The sequence below is a fragment of the Brachyhypopomus gauderio genome, chromosome 4 (genome assembly GCF_052324685.1).
Source record: "Brachyhypopomus gauderio isolate BG-103 chromosome 4, BGAUD_0.2, whole genome shotgun sequence".
NCBI lineage: Eukaryota > Metazoa > Chordata > Actinopteri > Gymnotiformes > Hypopomidae > Brachyhypopomus > Brachyhypopomus gauderio.
The window spans coordinates 17,454,025-17,477,727 of record NC_135214.1 but is presented as its reverse complement, the minus strand read 5'-3'; the positions used below and the strand labels follow the sequence as shown (position 1 = coordinate 17,477,727).

Here is a 23,703-nt window from a genome sequence, read left to right as displayed (position 1 = left end):
GTGAAGAACCTCAGGTCTTTACTAAAAAAGGCCTCTAACATCTGTAGAGAGAAGAGTGCAAAGACAAATCACCTCGGGGAGAAGCTAGCATTTACACTCCGCCGCAAATTTCCAGCCTTTTGATTCTCTCTTTTCGGTGTACCTCCCTTTCTCTCTCAGCCCTGCCACCCTCCTCCTTCCGCTCCCTCTCTCCCCTTCTCCGGCCTGCTCTCTCCCTCTCTTTCCTCCGCCAAGATGGACGTTCCATTCCAGCTACCTCTCTTTTGTCTCAAGGACTTATGTCAAAAATGGGAGAGGGAGAGAGAGAGAGAAAGAGAGAGAGAGAGAGAGAGAGAGAGAGAGAGACTTCTCCAAGAAGGGTTGCAGGTCAGCTGTTAGAAGCAGAAGAATGACTGATGAACACAGAGCCACACAGAACATCCATGTCTGACCTGCTTGTTATGGATCTGACGTTCAGAGTGCCGTTTTGAACCTTCCCTGAGGAGAAAACAATTTATATGAATTATTACTGCTTAATTACTACATTATTCACAGAGATGTAACAAAACATAACGACAGGAACAATAGGAACAACACACTGTCAGAACCAGGAATGTTTGTGCGTTTACCAAAACCTATGAGGTGAAAGCAACACAAGAACATGAGGCACTACGAACATTTCAGAGACAGATGTGAAGAGTGAGACAGAGTGAAAAGATTGATTTGTTTCAACCAACCTCTGGCTCAGAGACGGAAAACCCATCAGCATGCAGGCTAGCTAATGAACCTTCCAGAAGGAAAACGGGCAGTTGATGTCAAAATAAATCTATATGGATCCTCTCCAGCAAAGATTAAACAGCATAGTAAAGTTTGAGGTTTGAAGTTTCACCACTGAGAATTAGGATGTAAACAAGCCTGCAAAAATCCTCGCCGAGCGCCCCCCCCTCCCCGCCACACACACACACACACACACACACACACACACACACACACACACACACACACACACACACACAACATCACACATTCACATACACACCTACACACATGTACATGTATACATGCACGTGCGCACACACCACCCCACACACCCGCATGCACACCTACACTTACACATGCATACACACACACACACACACACACACACACACACACACACACACACACACACACACACACACACACACACACACACACACACACACACACACACACACACACATGCACACATGTAAACTTTGGATCAAGAGAAATGAGTCATCAAATGAAATCTGTCTTCCTGGAACAGGTACAGTGAAATAATGTCATATATCCTAATATTTCACAACATGTCTTCATGATGTCGGTAGTGATGCTAAGACCACCTGATGAAACAGCACCGTTGAGTAACTATGGAACTGCACAGAAAGACTTTTATAGGACTGCAGATCCAAGCATTTTTAACACTCCATCTTAACATTAAAACATTCTGCATTGTCAACCCATTCTGAACTCAATAAATGTTTTGATCAGGTGAATTAGATGTCAGATCTTTGTAGCACGAGCGCTAAATGTTTATAGTTAAGAGCAACATGGATGGTGTTGGGATGGTGTAATGAAGATGCTCTGTGGTGGAGGGAGAGCTGCTCTGTCTGATGATGTCAGATTACGCTTGAGAGTTTGTGAAGTATTACATTGAATATGTGATAATTTATTTATACTGATTTGAAAAAGTAGTTTGTTCAAATGAAAAATATCTTCACACACGCGCGCATAAATACACACACACACACACACACACACACACACACACACACACACACACACACACACACACAGAAGGATATTTACTACACTTATTAGAGGGTGGGATAGAGGGAGAGAGAGAGAGGGAGGGAGGAGGAAAGATTTAGGTGTTAAGGAAGGATGTAATGAAGAAAGAAGAGAAATTATGCCGGCAAATGTGTAGATGATACGCCAAATCCTGTTCTGTGTGTGTGTGTATGTGTGTGTGAGAGAGACACAGAGAGAGAGAAAGAAAGAAAGAAAGAAAGAAAGAAAGAAAGAAAGAAAGAGTAAATGTAAATAGTGTAGTGAGAGAGGCTTGGCAGGAAAACAACACATGCACACAAAGACTGACCTGCAAGGACTTTCATGTTTTTAACAACAGCCTAGCCAAATACACACATAAACACATGTACATGCAGTAACACACACACGCACACACACACACACACACACACACACACACACACAAGGTCACTGACGTATTACAGTTCTAGAGTAACAGACACAGACATACCTTAGTGATGAAGAGGTTGAGGAGGAAGAGTGCTGGTGCATTTGTCTGACTTCTCTGCGTACTTTGTGTCCCCTGTAAGCTATCTCACACACACACACACACACACACACATCTTTTTTTACTTTTCATTTTTTTCAGAAAAATTTTCAGCTCATACAAAAATGATGAGAGGATAGATGAGAGTGAGAGAGACTGGGAGAGAGTGAGTTGTGTTGATGGTTTTACTGGTTCATGGTTCTGGAAGTGTGTGCTATTCCTTCCCTGCTTGTGAGTGGTCCACTCTTATTTCAACATGCACACCTCAAAGACACATGCAACAATGAGTACTGCAGTGTCATAGTGGGAGGTCCAGGCCCAACATTTATCATAGAATCCTACCAGTCCTACCCATGAAGACACACACACACACACACACACACACACACACACACACACACACTCGCACGCACGCACACACACTCACACACACTCTCACACACACACACTCACACACAAATGACGGGACTATGTTGTTTTCATGTTTGTTAATCTGGGCTGTTTACAAGCGATTTAAATTGTGAGACATGTGGAGAGCAGAGAGTGAAAGAAATAGAGATAGTTTAGTCACACACACACACACACACACACACGCACACACACACACACACACACACACACACACACACACACACACACACACACACGTACTCTCGTATGTACACACACACACTCACACTCACACACTATATAATATATATATATATATATATATATATATATATATATATATATATATATATATATATATATATATATATATATGTGTGTGTGTGTGTGTGTGTGTGTGTGTATAAATACGAGTCACAGAGAAAGAGATTGAGAGAGAAAGGGTGCCTGTCCCAAAAAAGAGGAGGGCAGAACAATGTCATCTCTCCCTCCCTCCCTCCCTCCCTCCCTCCCTCCCTCGTGCCTCCCCCTGGTACCCTGCTACCCCCTCTCCCTCCCACTTTCACAGCCCACATCCTCAAAGGGGGGGGTGGCAGGGGGGGGGGGGGGGGGTGAGAAGGTTAATATGTCCGCTTTGATCTCTGTCAGGCCGCAGTGAGTAAGAATTCATTTACATTTCAGATGAAAAGGTTGACAGTATAAAAAGGCATCTTGTTTCTGGTATGTGGGAGCCGTAATAGGGAGGGAATTTGAGAGAGGAAGTGGCAAAGAAACAGAAGGGGCTAAACCCCCCCAACGCCCCCACGCCCCCCACTCGCCTCCCCCTCCCTCACCGTCTATGCTGGGAAAGAGATGAAAGAGAAGAAAGGATCTCAGTATGCGCTGTTCTACTGAGACACGGACACCACGGCATGGGCCAAACTTTCAAACTTTCCCTGGCTTCCTCTGCATTATTAATTCATAATCTCTGTGTCATGGGCCTATTTGTGAAAAAAAAAACAATATTTAGTGAAAAGCTGCACTGTTAAAGATTCTGGATAGATAGGCGGGTAAGAAACTAAACACGCGTCGTCACACAAGGAAAGCGGTGAAGCTGGTGGGCGGGGCCTGGAGGTGCAGGGGCGTGTCGGGGGCGGAGTCATGTACCTGACTGGATGCACACGGCTGCCCTCTCGCGCTCTCGTTTGATGTTCTTCAGGTTCTGGCGGGCCACATAACCCCTCCACGCTGGAGAGACGGCAGGAGAGAGATAAAGAGAACGACAGATAAAGATAAACAGATAAAAAGATAAAGAGAACGTTTTTCGGGTCTTTGTAATACGATATGAGCGGTGGAGGAGGAAGAGGTGGAGGACTCCACCCGCCGTAGCTGCGCTCTACCTGACTGGATGATAATGGCGCCATTGTTGCGTTTCTCCCTCTGTCTGCGGTACCTGCGTGCGCCCAGCCAGCCCCGGGTGTAGGCCTGGATCACCACCACCCGCGCCTGCACCTCGCGCACTAACAGATTCAGCTGCTCCACGTGGTAGTATTTCAGGAACACCTGTCTCACACGCACACGCGCGCACACACGCGCACGCACGCATGCCAGCGCGCACACACACCCACACGAAGACAGATGCAAACTACACATCCATGTACCTCCGCTCACCTTTGAGAAATACACAATGATTGCAGTCAAGTGGTTTCTAGGGGAACCACACACTCTTTGAACTTCTTATTTCATTTTTTTTTCCTCAAAGGTGCAGATGCCGACCATCTGGTAAATTAGACTCATAGATAACAACCTCTCTGTAGGGGTTTAACTCCTTAGACAGAGAGGGAGTGATTGAGAGAGAGAGAGAGAGAGAGAGAGAGAGAGAGAGAGATGGAGAGAGGAGGAGAGCAATGAGAAAATGAAAAGCAGTAGGAATGAGAGGCAGAGTGAGAAAATCAAAGAGTTTGGGTTTGTTTTGTATGCAGTGGATGGGGTGATGGGGTGGGGGTGGAGGAGGTGGGGGTGATGGGGGTGGGGGCGAACAGGAGGCCGGGCAGTGGAACAGGTATTTCATCACGGTGCCTCCTCTCTGAAGTGGCGTGCGTCGGTACCTTGGTCTCTCCCAGGACCCAGCTGTCCAGCTTGGCTCTGTGCAGGATGGCGACGGTGTTTTCTCTGCTGCTGTCCGGAACGTGGTGGGCGCGGAAGGCCAGGTAGTAGTACCTGAGCGGGAGGGTAAAGCACAGACCTGGCAACCCACACTCACATTACAGCGGGAAAAATGGCAGACAGGATCGCGGACAAAGATCAGCGTCCTCTCGTGATGAGGCGGAGCATGAGAGATATATCATATATTAAATCTCAAATAGGACTCACTTAGGGCTCTAATTTAAGACACAAAGACCTGCACACAAATGTAACCCCAAAAGAACCCCTGTAACTTTCATTGAAGTGGCGTAAATTCATATTCGAATCGTCTGTTAGTACAGCATCTCCAAACATGACGACATGTCCTGCTCTGCTGCACGATCACGACGCCCCACACATGTGTATCCGGAGACCCCCACTCCCCCCAGCCGCAGGGACGGGGTGATCCCGGGAGCTCGATGACAACACGGGGGAAGATAACGACTACGGTGTTTCCACATGGACAGAGATTCACCACTATCCAACCTTTCGTATTAACTTGTGCTGATACCTGCCGCCTCTTTGATGAAGAACACAAAGCGGAATCCTCCATGACTTCTGACGATGCTTTGATGAGTTCATACAAATTTAAGCCAGTTCTGCAGTGGCAGAGAACAGCGGGTCTGTTCGTCCGATGGGTGGGGCGTTTCTGGGCTCACTAAATATGGACTCGGTGGTCACAAACTGCAGAGGTTCAGGATAGCTGAAGCCAGGCAGGAGGAATGAGAGAATGAGATGATCAGGACAGTCGTCTGCTCTAGACGACGGCAGTCAGAAATGGAGGGAGGGCTCATGGGTTGTCACGTCCCTTCTGAGGGCAAAAGAGTGCAAGGCACTTACGGAAAAGGGATGACCTACATGTTAATCCACTCTTTAGAACTATAGGGAAAGAGCAAGGGAGAGTGAAAGAGTGAGACAGATACAGAGACAGAGAGAGATAGACAGACAGACAGAGCGAGTTCCTCAAATGAAACACGTCTTCTGTAAAATTCGACCCATCCCTTCAAAGTACTCCAGTCGTTTTAATTAACACAATGTATTTTTGCCACATTTCTATTGTCAGGAGGTTGACATTCAATTATCAGTGAAACAATCCTCCCTCATTACTACAACTCAAATAAATCAACCCAAAATATAACCTCGCCAACCTTTACGGAAAAGCGCAAAAGAGATCGAAGAGGAGGTGAAGAGAACTCAGGAGGAGTCAATGCCTGGAGACCCGCAGACCCGGCCGCTCCTTACCCTAGCTCGCCTCTGCCGTCAGAATCACGAACTGGGAAGAAGCCAGTAAACCATGAGCTGGTCTCACCTGCTTCCTGCCGAGTCTCCACTACACCTTCTCTGATAAGCACCTCCCTCTGAATCTCCACACCCTCCTCTCAGGGTGTAGTTACTGCTCCACATTAGTGTCTGTGCTCCACCTGCTCTGTTTAATTAGTCAGCCAGTCTTTTTGTCTTGTGCTGTGTTCTGTGAAGGCCCCCGGGTTTAAAGCGTGCTGGGTTCTACACGCACACAGTTGCTCCACAACCTGCACAATCACTCGCCCCCTGGTCCACCCACCGCCCTCTGGCCCACCTGCTTGCCCACCTACTGCCCTCTTGCCCTCTCACCCACCCACTCATCCACCCTCTCACCCTCTTACCCTCTCACCCTCTTACCCTCTAACCCTCTCACCCACCCACTCACCCTCTTACCCTCTAACCCTCTCACCTGCCCTCTCACCCTCTCACCCTCCCACACGATCCCCTACCTGCTGACGAACTCGTCGTAGGTGATGCGGTGTGAGTAGCCCTGCCGGCGGATGGCGACGGTCTCCAGGATGCCCGTGTAGCGTAGCTGCGCCAGCACCAGCTCCTCACAGAAACACAGGGCCTCACGCCCCTCGTTGGGCTTAATGCACCGCACAAAGTGTGGCCTGCCCACCACCATCTTAGACAGGAGGTCCATCAGAGAGTACTGGCAAAGCACAAGCATAGGCCAATCACACCACAGCCACGACCTTAAACACACACATGTGCATGCACATACACACACACACACACACACGTACGCACACACACACACAAACACACACACACACACGCACACGTACACACACACACACACACGTACACACATGTACACACAGCTACCAGTGCTCATATGGCCCCAGAGGTACTAATGATAGGTAAGAACTCTCAGTATGGTCACAGGTTTCCTTAATAAGAACAAAACTGCTTCATGTTTGAAGTGTTTGTGGTGTACAAAGTCTCAGTACTGTAGCACATACAGCTAGTGAGTAATGATCGGCCAGATGCTCACACGGAAGTAAGACGCCACAGTCTGCCTCCTCATGTTGGTGGTCTCCTCTGGGTGTCGCATCATCTCCATGGTATCCACCTGAAATCATCATCATCATCATCACCCTTAATCTTAGCTTGCATCGGTGACGCACTAATGCAGACATACTCTCATCTCTAACATTAGGACTGATCTCATATTTCCTTTTTAATTTATAAAAAGTACCAACAGAAAGAAGTATGAAAATGCACAATTTAGTCTCAAAAACTAAATATGCTGGGTGTTGGCCTGAAAGTTGCTGCTTGTCTTTTTTATAGTACAGATATTGCAACAGATGTTCTCATTCTCATACATTCTCACTACATTCAGAGTTCAACATCAGAAGCCTTTATATGGATATGCTGAACACAGGACTAAACCTCCACCCCTTCTGGGATAGAAGAATGCACAAGAATGTGACGTTATCTCCATTAAACTGGGATTAGGATAATGGCTGATTTCATTGTATGTGCTTTGCAAGACAATAAACCCTAAAAAAACATCACCAAGCCATAACGGCATTAACACTCTAGGGTCCCTCTCGTAACCAGTCTGGTCATCCCCAAAAAAACTGCTACTCCTAACAAGGACGCACTACGCGATCTTCTCAATGGCCATCATCTCTACGGCGATCTCTTCTTCCCGCGCTCATCAAATATAGCCTATACAGTAAAGTCCATATCTTTATACTCCATTTCCTCTGGGCATGCGGAGAGAGACTCACTGGGGGATTCCACTGCATTGGCGTGAGAAATGGGAGAGAAACCGTCAACCTTCCTGTTGGGGTCCCACTCCGAGATGTCTGTGACGCGTCACGGCTGTCAGAGAAGCCGTTCGGAAAGGCGCCCTGGTTCCGTGCCGAGGGAACGCGGACGTGTTCTAACAAACGTGGGAAGCTTCACACAAGCTCTTATCACTATCAATGCAGCTTCAAAGGGAAGCGACGCAGTTCTGATTTCTGCAGGCATGAGCGAAATCTACGGCCGCAAAATCATTTGGACCGTTTAACAGCCACCTGTTAGTGTAAAATAATATTGTGCACGAAGCTGTGAGCATATTATGAGCTGTGATTCCTATCAGTCAGAGCAGCTACACTGCATGAAGACTGAGTCACTGCTAATTCATGTGATTTAGATGTTAGATTCAGAACACTGTGTATGCTTCAGTGTTCAAGGATTTTAGGAGAGAGAGAGAGAGAGAGAGAGAGAGAGAGAGAGAGAGAGAGAGAGAGAGAGAGACGGAGGCAGAATGAACAGATACAAGCGAAGAGCTTCACAGAGTTGAGATCATGAGGCTTTATTTGGGAATGTTTGAGCTGGCGGGTCCCCACCTTGCTACGCCCAGGGCCCAGCGGGGAAGGGAGGGATCGTGAGGCTGCCATCACTCTGGCCCGGGAGGTTGCCAGGTTACCTGGGAAACAAGAACCCACCTGGTTACACACTTAGAATGACACAATTATGAAGCAGCAGTTTACAAAAGCACATGGAGCAACAGTAAGGGCCCCGTGTGCCAAGAGCTCACGTGAATTAATGAGAACTAATGAGAACTAATGTGAACTCACGTGAACTAATGTGAACTCACATGAACTCACGTGAACTAATATGAACTCACATGAACTAATGTGAACTAATGTGAACTAATGTGAACTAACGTGAACTAATGTGAATTCACGTGAACTAATGTGATGACTAGGCCTGTCACGATAACAAAATTTTCAGAACGATATATTGTCCCAGAAATTATTGCGATAAACGATAATATTGTCATTTTAAAGTGCCATTATAGAATTTTTTCTTGCTTCTGGGCTCCCCAAAGGAGCTTTAAGACAATGTGCCACAATAATAATATAGTAGCATAATAATACAATTACACCAGTTTGCAGTAATGTAATGTATTATAAAGCTCATGTATGGGGTCATATTTGAGCTTGACCACATATCTGTAGTGGCAGAGTAAAATGAGATGTCTTTAATCTCCTTCAGAACGCGTGACTTCATTATATAAGGTATGGAATGGCAGTTTGGGAGATATAGGTTTTCTTTGGCAGTTCATACTGCATGTCAAATCTTTGCAGCATGTTTATAAATGTTTTCTTTTTGACTGTATTTAACGGCAGCATCTCTTTGGTTATATAGCGAGTTAAGCCTGGTTTAAGACTGGTTTAAACTTGATGCATCGCGAGCCGAGTGAGGGTCTCCGCGGCGAAAATTACGTAATCGCTGTGGCCTCACGCACTGTCGATTCGCGAGATCGTGCACCTCTCGAATTTTGTAACTTCGCGCGTGCCGCGCTTCAGCGCAATGAACAAAGTCATGTTTGCAGGGTTCATATTCGGAGTATGCGGAGTTTAATTCATGCAATTTAAGCATTTGTACGTCACTTTAAAGGTCCATTTCAATATTTCCCAGCACGTTAAACTTAATTAAGTTAAATATTTATACATATACTCGAAATGATTCGAAATAATTCACTTTTTAATCACATTATTTAATGGTTGTTTATTTTCAAAACGCCCAATCTTAACGTCTTCATGTTCTCTCATGTTTCGTCCTGGAATTACAAGAGGCTTGTATTTGTTAACGTAATACAAGAGAACTGTTCAGTCAGATAGATATTTGTTGTGAAACCAAGTAGTTACAATTTCAAGCATTTTCAAGTACTTTAGCCCAAATTCCAGCACTTTTCAAACCTGAAACACAAAGCAACATTAAAATTGGTGAGGTAAATGTTCCTTCCCCTGTTTTTGAGGGGTGTTTCTTCTTTATACTACCACATATCGTTTCGAACAACAACGCTTTCACCGTTCGCGCGAGGTGAGCGGAGTCGCGTGCTACGGTCACTATAATAAACAACCATTAAATAATGTGATAAAAAGCGAATAATTTTGAGTCCTATTAGCCTCGAATGTTCGTGAGCTATCACATCTCCACCTGTGTGCGTGGAGGCACTGTTATTGACGTTATTGAAATCTAACGTAGTTGCGGTTTATTCTCATGTAAACAAATTTGAGCGGAAACCCAATGGTCAATTATCGACATCAGCAAAAATGATCGCGGTTAAAAAAATTATCGTAGTCGATAATGTAATTATCGTGACAGGCCTAGGATGACCTACAGCAGAACATTCAAAAACAAACATGCATAGAGATATACAGACATACGGACATACAGACATACGGACATACAGATATACAGACATACAGATATAAAGACATAGGAACATACAGATATACAGACATACAGATATATAGACAAACAGATATACAGGCATTAGATACACAGACATACAGGGATACACACAAACACACTGGTATACAGACACACAGGGATACACACAAACACACTGGTACACAGACACACAGGGATACACACAAACACACTGGTATACTGACACACAGGGATAACCACAAACACACTGGTATACAGACATACAGGGATACACACAAACACACTGGTATACAGACATACAGGGATACATACAGACACACTGGTATACTGACACACAGGGATACACAAAAACACACTGGTATACTGAAACACAGGGATACACACAAACAGACTGGTACATAGACACACAGGGATACACACAAACACAAAGCTAAGAGTTTATAGACACATGCATACACCCAAAGTCCCAAACACATACACACACAGACACACAGGTATATCCACTGACTCTCAGGTACATAAACACACAGGTACACGAACAGACAGGCATACCCACAGACACTCAGTTTGGGGCAGTCATGGCCTGGTGGTAGGGAACTGGTCTTGTGACCGGAGGATTGTGGGTTTGATTCCCAGACCTGAGGCCATGACTGAGGTGCCCTTGAGCAAGGCACCTAACCCCAACAGCTCCCCGGGCGCCGGGCTAGGGCTGCCCACCGCTCTGGGCATGTGTGATCCACAGCCCCCTAGTAATCACTAGTGTGTGTGTGCGTTCTAACTGCACAGATGGGTTAAAAGCGGAGGACAAATTTCGATGCGGTATAAAAAATCACAATTGACAAAATATGGCACATTAAATTAAACAAGTACACAGGTACAGAAACAGATACACAGGTACACAAACACACAGGTATACCTATAGACACTTAGATACACAGACATATGCACACAGACACATACAACAAGTACAGGCACCCAGGTATATCCACAGACACACACATACAGACACACAGGTATATCCACATACACACAAGTACAGACACACAGGTATACCCACAGACATACAAGTACAGACCAGTGATGGCTACGTTACCTTGAAAAAGTAATCCGATTACTGATTACTGATTACTCCTTTTAAAAGTAACTTAGTTACATTACTGATTACTTGATTTTAAAAGTAACTACGGTAGATTACAATTACCTGTTACTTTAGTAGTTACATTCAGCAGCAAAATAAAATTTTCCAATACTCACTTTATTGGAAGTGCATTTTTAACAGTAACAATGTATTGAAGCAGGTTCGGTAACCGAGGCAGAAACTGCTTAATCCAAAAATCCAGAGGAGGGAATCTTTATTGATAACGCAACTCTGGCGCGCGCAGGCAACTCCCCCCCAGTGTCACTTAAAGGGCAAGACTCGCTGTGAGGAGTAGTAGTCGCTACAGATTACAGACATTACGTTTGTGTAGCTGCGCGGTATTATTTGTAAATTAATTAATTAATTTGTAAACGTAATACAAGCGAACTGTTCAGTCAGACAGCTTGTGAAACGAAATACCATTACAATTTCAAGCATTTTAAATTAGGCGACGTTAGTCAAAATTCCAGCACTTTTCAAACGTGGAACACAAAGCAACATTAAAATTGGTCAGGTAAATGTTCCTTCCCCTGTTTTTGAGGGGTATTTCTTTATACTACCACATATCGTTTCGGGAGGACACTGCACAGAATGACTTGTAAAACGTGCTCGCGCTCTCACAGGTTCACGCGCAGCGTGCGGAGTCGAGCGCTACGGTCAGACGCAAAAGTAGAACTGAGCCAAGAAGAAAGCAAAAATATATATTTTTACTAGGGAAAATAAAAATAGTAACGCACAGTTATTTGGATAAGTAACTTTAATCTGATTACTGGACTGGAAATAGTAGCGCGTTATATTACTCGTTACCGAAAAAAGTGGTAAGACATCACTGGTACAGACACACAGGTATACCCACAGACACACAAGTACATAGACACACAGGTATATCCACAGACACACAAAAAAGAGACACACAGGTATATCCACAGACACACAAGTACAGACACACAGGTATATCCACAGACACACAAGTACATAGACACACAGGTATATCCACAGACATATAAGTACAGACACACAGGTATATCCACAGACACACAAGTACATAGACCATGGGTTAAAGCAAGAAATTTTCATTTGACTGAAATTTTTTTCCTGGCAAAAGACAATGCCAGCAATTACTGAAAATGTGGTGTAGTTGGGACATGGCCTCTTTTGCCTAATTCTACACAATAAACACATTTATAAAGTATATTTATCTAAACAGCCTGTGTAAGGAGAGAAGAGAGAATGAACACCTGAGCAATAAATGTACATAAATGTGTATTTAATGGGAGTTATCTGGGGGTCCTCTTCCAGAAAATTATTTAAAGATCAAGTCAAATTTAGTGAATCCTGGTGAGAGGTATGAAGCTCTCTTGTTTTTATCAGATTCACCATCGCAAAAACATAAGCCGTAAGATTACATGCTTTAAGTAGGTATGTTACAAAAAAATTAACACCACTGGATAGAGGTTTTAAATACAAACAGAACAACACCATCCATGTTAAGCCTGGTTTAAGCCTTTATACTTAACGCAGTACGAGTGGCGTGAGCAGCGCGAGGGTCCGCACGCCGAAAATGACGTAATCGCGGTGGCTCCACCCGTGCGCGAGAGCCTCGCAGTCGTGCACCTCTCGAATTTTGTAACTTCGCGCGCACAGCGCTTCAGCGCAGTGAACCAAGTCATGTTTGCCGGGTTCATACACCTTTATAAGGTGGAATTAAAGCACTTGTACGTCACTTTCAAGGTCCATTTCAACGCGTTCTCAACGTTAAATTTAAGTTAAATATTTATACATATACTCGAAATGATTCGAAATAATTCGCTTTTTATCACATTATTTAATGGTGGTTTATTTTCAAAACGCCCAATCTTAACGACTTCACGTTCTCTCATGTTTCGTCCTGGAATTACAAGAGGCTCGTATTTGTTAACGTAATTGTTCAGTCAGACAGATATTTGTTGTGAAACGAAGTAGTTACATTTTCAAGCATTTTAAAGTACTTTAGCCTAAATTCCAGCACTAATGCAACATTACAATTGGTCAGGTAAATGTTCATTCCCCTGTTTTTGAGGGGTGTTTCTTTATACTACCACATATTGCTTCGGACTACACTGCAAAAAGAATGTGACGCAGCAAGTAGCCTCCGCCGTTCGCGCAGGTGTAGAGTCGCGCGCTACGGTCACGCCAGGCAGGAGGGGGGTAAAAACTTTTCTACGTAACATCCGCAAATCTGAAGGCGGAATGAACCACAAGTCAATCAAATGACACCGCCGTCATCCATCCAGCGCTGATGAGCGCCAGTGAGAATCATATTTCGGCCACAAAACAGATAGCACGCGCGTGTGTTGTTTATTATGATTTGACGGATTTTTTCCCCAAAAAAATCAAATGACGGAAATCCGTCGTAGTGACGGAGAACTTTAACCCATGACATAGACACACAGGTATATCCACAGACACACAAGTACATAGACACACAGTTATATCCACACACAAGTACAGACACACAGGCATGCACAAATGCGAACATGTGAGCCCTGAATGCTCGGCTGACCCCCCCCACACACAACACACGCCACACACCCCACCACTCCACCCGCCCCACCCCCACACAACCCCCCCCACCGTCTACACGCCGTGAGCGCCGCTCTACAGGACAGGCTGTACCACTCAAGCATGTGCAGTGCAGTCTGTGCGTTTTAAAAAGTTTCTGCACAAGATGTCCAAATGTTTTCTCTGGCTGTGCCTTCAGAGGCTAAACTCTGATTAATGGCACAGAAAGCCGCCTTTGAAAGAGGATTGGTGACATCAAAGTGCTAATCCACGGGTGGCAGGAGCTCTGTAATGAGTGGGAAGCATTTTAGCACATTTCAAAGGCTCCGCTGCATGAATAAACAATGGCTGCACAGATGTGCCGCACACCTTTAGAAAAATACCACCACAGAAATGGAAAGCAGCACTACAGTGTGTGTGTGTGTGTGTGTGTGTGTGTGTGTGTACACAGAGGAATCTGGGGCAGGGAAACTTCGGTGCTGCCTCTAGTTCAGTCTAGCAGATGTTGGCTTATAAGGTCACACACCTCATACAAAATACAAATACATGATAATCTTCTCGTTATCATTATATGCAATGTGCACTCTCTCTCTCCCTCTCTCCCACTCCCTCTCTCTCTCTCCCACCCTCTCTCCTGCTCACAGACAGTGTGTCACTGTGTGATGCTGGTGCATTAGAAGGCTTTAGTGTCAGGTGAGCTCGCTCTTTCATTCACCCTCTGAACAGAGGACACTTCTGTATTGACCATGCAGGAAGGACTGTAGAAAACCAGCAGGATAATCAGAGCTATCAAACAGGGTGTGGGGGGGTGTGTCTGTGCAATCTTTCCACCTATGGCACTATGGGTCATAATGCTCACAGCAGTGGCATTTCATAAACACACACACACACACACACACACACACACACACACACACACACACACACACACACACACACACACACACACACACACACACACACACACACACACACACACACACACACACACACACACACCCACACACACACACACACTACATACACTGTATATAGCCATATAGCCAGAATCATCCCAGACAGAAAGTCATTACAGAGGCAATCATAAAGGATCTTATAATTTCTTGTATTATTCCCTTGTTCCTGAATGGAAATTCCAATTTTAGGCATTTTATATCTGTTCTGGAGGACAAATACTCTGCAAGTTGGAGCACAGTGACGTGGTGTGTTAAGTGTTAAGTGTGGTGTTAAGTGAAGTGACCATCATCAAATCAAGTTTAGAGAAGGCAGAACCTGTATCAGTGACAGTAGACATGAGGACTGAGAGAAACACATGTGGATTTTTTGGGTATGAGGGCCCATTTTGAGTTGGTAAAGACAAATACCAGGTTGCAGTGTGTTCTGTTATGACAGATTTACTGGGTTCCACACTGGAGAAAGAAGCAGTACCAGTTTGAACAGATCTGTGATAACTGTGACATAAAGCATAAACTTGATGATGCTTCCAACATGAAAAGGGCCTTCACAGTGTGTTTCCCATCAGCAGCCTGAGCTGAGAGTGAGGAAGAGGAGACAGAAGCCCAGCATGTGGGAGGCAGCGCATGATCATCACGATTCTGGCATCAGTTCAGTCTAAATGCAGAGAACAGCGTCTTCAGTGCTTTACTGTACAGCTGGTGGTGCATGATGGACTAACAGAAACCAGCAAACTGAACAGTCCACTGAGAACAGCCCATAGATTGTGTCTTCTTCACTCTTCTTGTAGAGGAAGATTGTGGTGTTAACCATAGTCTCCCCTCAGCTACGTCAGGTGGAGTTCAACATTACGACTTGTCCACTCTACTTATTTGGATAACTAAAATCTTCAGTGTCCCAGTGGATTTGTGAAAGCTTTAAGCTTCCATTTTTGTAATAATGGGGACAGAAGATTCAGGTGGACATAGTGGAGAGCTGCCTTCTGGGGACACAGTGTACATACTGTCTGCCTTTGTGGACCCAGACTTCTGTTCTGGCTGGATTCTGATGACCTGGCACCAGATGACATGGTGAGTACATTTAGAGAGAGTACTGGGTAGGGAAAATTACTGCAAAAACAATTAATGACAAACTGTACAAATGCAAATGGCACACAAATAAACATAAATGTGTGTGTGTATGTGTTGTGACAGTTTATCATTATTTTATTTATTTGTATATAGCTGTATAGATAATAGTATTTTCTTTTTTTCAGTCCTCCTGGCAGTAGCAGAGGAGGTGGGGCAGGAGGCGGAGCTAAGGCCTTCAATGATAGGAGGCAGAGCTAAGGCCTTCAATGATAGGAGGCAGAGCTAAGGCCTTCAATGACAGGAGGCAGAGCTAAGGCCTTCAATGACAGGCAAATAAATAAATAAATAAATAAGAGAACGAGAATGAGTGTCTTATCAGAACCGATTTCCTACACACCAGCGGCATCTGAGACGAAACAAACTGTTTAGAATTTTTGGAGAAGGAAAAGTCTTTTTCTTCACAAGACTTTTCCTTCACAAGTGCACCAGTAGAGATGTTCAGTCATGGAGGCATTATCATGACCTCATCAGACCAGACAGTGCAAAGACCGTCTCAAACTTCATCTTCTTCAAATGTGAAATCAAATAAAATTTATTTATATAGCACATTTTACAATACATGTTGTAACAAAGCAGCTTTACAATCGTATGGGTCCAGATCCCTAATGAGCAAGCCAAAGGCGACAGTGGCAAGGAAAAACTCCCTATGATGGTGGGGATTAGAAAGACAGGAGGACCAAGAAAATGTAATAACAGTGTTACGTAAAAATGTAGTACACACCTGCTGAGCCTACCGACATGCCTACTTATGGCTAAGTTGTTAAGAAAGGGATATTATGTGAGCTAGCAGTTTATGTCATGTTAGCTAGCAGTTGTTGTTCATTTAAAAAAACAAAAAAAATTTCACACCTAGTTTGCTCTATATCCAGAAATGTTAAAAGAGCTCAAGAACAAGGAAATTGTCAGGTTTTGAGTATAATATGCACAGAATTTAAACAAAGAAAAGATTTGAGTAAAAAGTTAGTTGTGTTTTGCACACAGTTGATGTCCAACTGTCCGTTCATGCAAATGTTGAATTAGCCAATCACATGGCAGCAACTCAATGCACTTAGGCATGTAGACATGGGCAAGACGATCTGCTGCAGTTCAAACCGAGCATCAGAATGGAGAAGAAAGGTGATTTAAGTGACTTTGAACGTGGCATGATTGTTGGTGCCAGACGGTCTGGTCTGAGTATTTCAGAAACTGCTGATCTACTGGGATTTTCACGCACAAAGGGTTAACAGAGAATGGTCCGAAAAAGAGAAAATATCCAGTGAACGGCAGTTCTGTGGGTCCAAACGTTTTGTTCATGCCACCACAGAAATGGATGTACAGGCTCACCAAAATTGAACAGAATATTGAACAAGCGTTGCCTGATCTCGATTTCTGCTGCAACATTTGGATGGTAGGGTCAGAATTTGGCATCAACAACATGAAAGCATGGATCCATCCTGCCTTGTATCAATGGTTCAGGCTGGTGGTGGTGGTGCAATGGTGTGGGGGATATTTTCCTGGCACACTTTGGTTCCAATAATATAAATTGAGCATCATGTCAATGACACAGCCTACCTGTTTTAGACTACAGAGTATTTTACAGAGTATTTTAGCTATACAGAGTACTTTATGACCACAGTGTACCCATCTTCTGATGGCTACTTTCAGCAGGATAACACGCCATGTCATAAAGCGCAAATCATCTCAGACTGGTTTATTGAACACAACAATGAGTTCACTGTACTTGAATGGCCTCCAGTCACCAGATCTCAATCCAATAGAGCACATTTGGGATGTGGTGGAACGGGAGATTCGTATCATGGATGTGCAGCAGACAAATGTGCAGCAACTGTGTGATGCTATCATGTTAATATGGACTAGACTCTCTGAGGAATGTTTCCAGTACCTTGTTGAATTTATGCCATGAAGGATTAAGGCAGTTCTGAAGGCAAAAGGGGGTCCAACCCGGTACTAGCAAGGTGTACCTAATAAAGTGGCCGGTGAGTGTGTAATACTGTATATGTTGTATTGACTAAAGACTTGGATTTGTATTTTGTGACTTTTGAACATCTCTGAACACACACACACACACACACACACACACACACACACACACACACACACACACACACACACACACACACACACAGGGGTGCAATTACTTACTTTCTGAGGTGTATGCAAACATACTATCGGCGCCCCCGAACAAAAGATGTTGAGGGGGGGGTGGGGTTGGGGGTTGTGTGTGGCGAACGTAAGATGGACACAAATTCAGTATTATATCTCATCGATTTGGCGCCCCCTCTAGTGCAGCGCCCCTATGCGTCGCATACGCTGCATGCCCCCTTTTTGCGCCACTGCACACACACACAAGATGATCTTACCTAATTAGCTGCTACATCTGTGTTAGTGTTATAGGTCAGGCTGAGTGTAAACACAGTAGGACTAGACTGGCACTTATATGGTGGGTGTGATGATGAGTGTCCCCCCCCCCCCCCCCCCCCCCTCTCTATTTCTCTCTGTCATGCTCCCTCTCTCTAGTTTCCCTTTCCCTTCTGCTCTCTCATCAACTACATCAACATCTCTCTCTCTACCTCCACCTGCACCTACCTCTACCTCTCTACCTAGCCCATCTCTCTCTCTCTACCTCCACCCTAGCTAATCTCTCTCTACCTCCACCCAAGTTAATCTCTCTCTCTACCTCCACCCAAGTTAATCTCTCTACCTCCACCCTAGCTAATCTGTCTCTACCTCCACCCAAGTTAATCTCTCTCTCTACCTCCACCCTAGCTAATCTCTCTCTCTACTTCCACCTTAGCCCATCTCTCTCTCTACCTCTACCCAAGCTCATCTCTCTCTCTCCACATTATTGCAATATCAGCCATAATGAGTTAATGAGACTGGTAAAAGCATGTAATATGTCAGTGAATTTTCACACCTCTCTCTCTCTCTCTGCCTCTCTCTCACTCTCTCTCTCTCTCTCTCTCTCTCTCACACACACACACACACACACACACACACACACACACACACACACACACCATGATGGGCAGAAGAAAGGTATCCGATACAACAAGAAAACTGATAGCACACCTGCATGTCCCTATGCAAGTACGATATTTTACTGCCTTACATTCATTCATTCATTCAACTCTTGTATCTGTACAGTTGTGTTTGTCCTAGTCAAAGACAACACAACACACAGCTGATGCACAGGTATACTCCTAACACAGCCAGGTACACTCCTAACACAGCCAGGTACACTCCTAACACAGCCAGGTACACTCCTAACACAGCCAGGTATACTCCTAACACAGCCAGGTATACTCCTAACACAGCCAGGTACACTCCTAACACGGTACACTCCTAACACAGCCAGGTACACTCCTAACACAGCCAGGTATACTCCTAACACAGCCAGGTACACTCCTAACACAGCCAGGTATACTCCTAACACAACCAGGTACACTCCTAACACAGCCAGGTACACTCCTATCACAGCCAGGTATACTCCTATCACAGCCAGGTACACTCCTAACACAGCCAGGTACACTCCTAACACAGCCAGGTATACTCCTAACACAGCCAGGTATACTCCTAACACAGCCAGGTACACTCCTAACACAGCCAGGTACACTCCTATCACAGCCAGGTATACTCCTATCACAGCCAGGTATACTCCTAACACAGCCAGGTACACTCCTAACACAACCAGGTACACTCCTAACACAGCCAGGTACACTCCTATCACAGCCAGGTATACTCCTATCACAGCCAGGTATACTCCTAACACAGCCAGGTACACTCCTAACACAGCCAGGTACACTCCTAACACAGCCAGGTACACTCCTAACACAGCCAGGTATACTCCTAACACAGCCAGGTATACTCCTAACACAGCCAGGTATACTCCTAACACAACCAGGTATACTCCTAACACAGCCAGGTATACTCCTAACACAGCCAGGTATACTCCTAACACAACCAGGTACACTCCTAACACAGCCAGGTATACTCCTAACACAGCCTTTCTCTCTGCTGCACTCCCTGGAATGAAGACTCTTTGTAAATAGAGGCAGTTGTGAAGACGGTGTGGTTCTGCCAGACAGGTTCAGCAGCAGAGACACACGCACATGCGCCCTCGCCATCGGGTCAGTCTGTCTGCTGAGACGCAACTCTGTGAAACAGGATGACACCCATCATCTCAGCTTCACGTGCACTGCTTCCGGAAAAACTACCAGCAGAGAACGAGGGAGAGAGAGAGAGAGAGAGAGAGAGAGAGAGAGAGAGAGAGAGAGAGAGAGAGAGAGAGAGAGAGAGAGAGAGAGAGAGAGAGAGAGAGAGAGAGAGAGAAAGACAGGGGGAGAGGGAGGGAGAGAGAGAGAGAGAAAAAAGCCCTTCCCTGGCATCTGTGCATTCACTTTGAAAATTAAGCCCAGCAAGATTCCTGCAGAAAAAAAATACCCTCAAGTTGGCACATGTATTGGGTTTCTATTGACAAGAATAGTCAGTGTGCCCCGGATTAAAAAGCAATCCCTGCTTCAATATGACACCTCGCCTCTTTCTTTCATCAGAGGCTGGGCTGGCCTTGTAGTGCACAGGCCCGGGAGCCAGACGTCTACACGGGGGACAATCAAAGTCGTCAGACGACAGCCTTTACAAGCCGACTGCAGCAGAGGCCTGCGAGACACGTCGCTCTTCTCTCTCTCTCTCTCGCGCGCGCCACGACACGGTCTCTGTTGTGCGCTCTCTCGTACCGACGCTGGCGTGCCCCCCCCCCCCCCCCCCCTTTTTTTAATAAATAAGATCCATTCTCGAAACTCGACTCAGCAGCCAAGCAAATGAGATTGTTCCACCGCCTGACAGCACCCACCCCCACCTCCACCCCTCAACCCCACACCTTCATGTCCTCCATCGAGCACTTGGTACCGGGCCTCGTGCTGAGACTCGTCCTAGAGGAGGTCCGAGTGTCACGTTTCTCCGCCGGGCTGGACTCGCCAGTCGGACTTGTGGTGTGATGGGCTTTGGGTGTCTGACACCACCACTGCCCCCTTCGCCTCCCCTTCACCTCCCCTCCACCCCCCTCCCACCTCCCCTCCACCCCCCTCCCACCTCCCCTCCACCACCCCCCCCCACCTCCCCTCCACCCCCCTCCCACCTCCCCTCCACCCCCCCTCCACCTCCCCTCCACCTCCATTCACCAGGAGATGCTCTAGGATTCAACGGAGGCACGGCTGCTGCTCAAACACAGCAGGTGGTGTGTCGGACCTGCCCTGAGAGCGGGACCGGGGCTAAACGTTTCCGTTGCGATTGCAGGAGCCAGGCTGAATGATGAGGGGATGATGGTACAGGTGGGTGTCCGTTCGGGGTTTCTATCTTCTGGGGTTCGTCCTCCATCACGGGGAGTGCGGGAGGCTCCACACTGAACATGCACAGGAGCTGAAAGGACTAGAATGCTGAAGATGTTTTACTGATTTTAACCAGAGTCTCATGACATGCCTGAAAAGTCTATGCAGAAGGTTCAACTGTGGGCAGATGAACCACGAGCAAGCAGCCATTTCACTGTGTACTGAACCATGCAGCCATGAGTGGTAAACTCATCTCACGCATACAAAGCCCAATGTCAATATAGGCAGAGATCAGGGCTTAAGCAAGGCTTGGGATGTCTTCATTTGCCTTATGTTTTTCTTTCCATATTCATCCAGATCTGAAACACACACAACATTACTATCCTGCAAAAATGACAAATTATACTTTCTTTCAAGTCCACCAGAACATATGCTCCTGTTCTAATGCACAGCTGTTGAACACGACGCACAAAAGCCAGACCAAGGAGCGTACACATACAGCCTGAGTGTGCACACACAGAGGAGTGGCCCCGTGGAGCCTTTTAGAGCAGGGCCAAGACAAACACTCCAAGACGCCTCATCCAGCCATGGGCTCAGGTTCAGGTGAAATTTGTCCATGGAGATATAATCCATTTCCTCCGACAATACTGTGCCGTGCGGGCGGGCAGCCTCAGCGCCCAAAGATGGCCTCCGCGGGCGAGGAAGGGCCGCCTACCACCATAAATAGGAGCTTATTTTTTTAGTTCTAAAAGCCCGGAGTGGGTTTCCTGCTTCTACGCTAAAGTCTGGTTCCAATATCGCAGGTTTTCCGCTGCAATACGAGATGGCGGTGCCAGTTTTGCCAAGATGCTCTAAGGCAACAGACTTAACTGATCAGCTTTGATCCTTCATGAGCCAAACACATTATGTTTCAGCAGGGCCTGTGTTGGTGTGTGCTGTGGCACTCCAGCAGACGATATGGGAAATTATCACTGACTGTAATTACTGCTGCAGTTTGGGGCTTGTTTAGTAATCGGAGGCCTAATGCATGCTGACCACGTCTCTGTGCAAGTGAATACTGTTAGCATGCTGCATGCAGGCAGAGTGAGAGATTGCAGTGAATGAGGATTTTTTGGGGGGCTGGCATCCTTCCAGGTCAGGGATGCACACGCTCATCTCTGTAACTACTGTTAGGCAGCTAAACCTGAAGCCTGTTTCTCTCTAATCCTGAGGACCAGAGTCTCCTGGATCACTCCAGGCACACAGAGGAAACCAGGACTTTACACGAAGAGCCTTAATGCAACTGAATCAGCTGCCTTATGGGTGCATCATCATTAATATTATTATTATAACCATTATAATCATTATAATTAATAATGCAGCCCCAAAAACTGTATTATTATTATTGTTATCATTATTATTATGTTACGGAGTGTTTAAAGTGTTTTAAGGTACAGTTTATGCCTTGAATATATTTCCCAGAAAGAACCTAGAGTAGGACTTGTTCTTGTCTGTATGTACTTGTATTATGATTCAAATCAAAACATCACTAAAAATCAGACCTGACACAAAAGCAGCATAGCTGTTGTTGTTGAGTCATCAAGGCTGCCCCCTAGTGGTAAGAAGGCAGCCACTGACATTTTTGAGCAAACATCACAGACAAAAAGATTGTTATCAGATGCTGCAGATTACTGCACATTTCTAGATAACAGGGAAATCTGTGAGATGGAGGAAAATATATATATGCAAATTAAAATCTCCTCATGTTTTAGCCTGAAGATCAAAATTTCCATCTTGCCGGTATTTGTCACTTAAAACGAAGACCCTTTTCCCCTGAGCTTTATCACTGAATATCGAGGCAGGCTGCTGCCATAAAGGAGGAGGACACGTGAGGTGCGGATGTGTGGAGAGGAGTGGACGTATGGAGGACACGTGAGGGGTGGACGTGTCGAGAGGAGTGGACGTGCAGAGGACACGTGAGGGGCGGACGTATGGAGGACACGTGAGGGGTGGACGTGTGGAGAGGAGAGGACGTGTGGAGGACACATGAGGGGCAGACGTGTGGAGGACACGTGAGGGGCGGACGTGTGGAGGACACGTGAGAGGCAGATGTGTGGAGAGGAGTGGACGTGTGGAGGACACGTAAGGGGCGGACATGTGGAGGACACGTGAGGGGCGGATGTGTGGAGGACACATGAGGGGCGGATGTGTGGAAAGGAGTGGACGTGTGGAGGACACGTGAGGGGAGGATGTGTGGAGAGGAGTGGACATGTGGAGGACACGTGAGGGGCAGATGTGTGG

At 45.8% G+C, this 23,703-nt stretch overlaps 1 protein-coding gene across 8 annotated transcripts in view; it reads right to left on the bottom strand.

Annotated features, from left to right (window-relative positions):
- Nucleotides 1–23,703, bottom strand: part of myo3b (myosin IIIB) — an 82,428-nt gene that overhangs the window by 22,366 nt on the left and 36,359 nt on the right. For 7 of the 8 annotated variants that reach the window (XM_077002748.1, XM_077002750.1, XM_077002751.1 and 4 more), the window contains 8 exons: nucleotides 8,500–8,579; nucleotides 7,152–7,229; nucleotides 6,601–6,806; nucleotides 4,774–4,885; nucleotides 4,066–4,228; nucleotides 3,833–3,913; nucleotides 2,261–2,339; nucleotides 432–477 (listed from right to left, as the gene is read on the bottom strand). In XM_077002748.1, the coding sequence (XP_076858863.1) occupies nucleotides 432–477; nucleotides 2,261–2,339; nucleotides 3,833–3,913; nucleotides 4,066–4,228; nucleotides 4,774–4,885; nucleotides 6,601–6,806; nucleotides 7,152–7,229; nucleotides 8,500–8,579 (845 nt within the window). Of the gene's footprint in view, nucleotides 1–431; nucleotides 478–506; nucleotides 767–2,260; nucleotides 2,340–3,832; nucleotides 3,914–4,065; nucleotides 4,229–4,773; nucleotides 4,886–6,600; nucleotides 6,807–7,151; nucleotides 7,230–8,499; nucleotides 8,580–23,703 lie in introns of those variants that run through there. The other variant, XM_077002756.1, reaches the window with a different exon arrangement.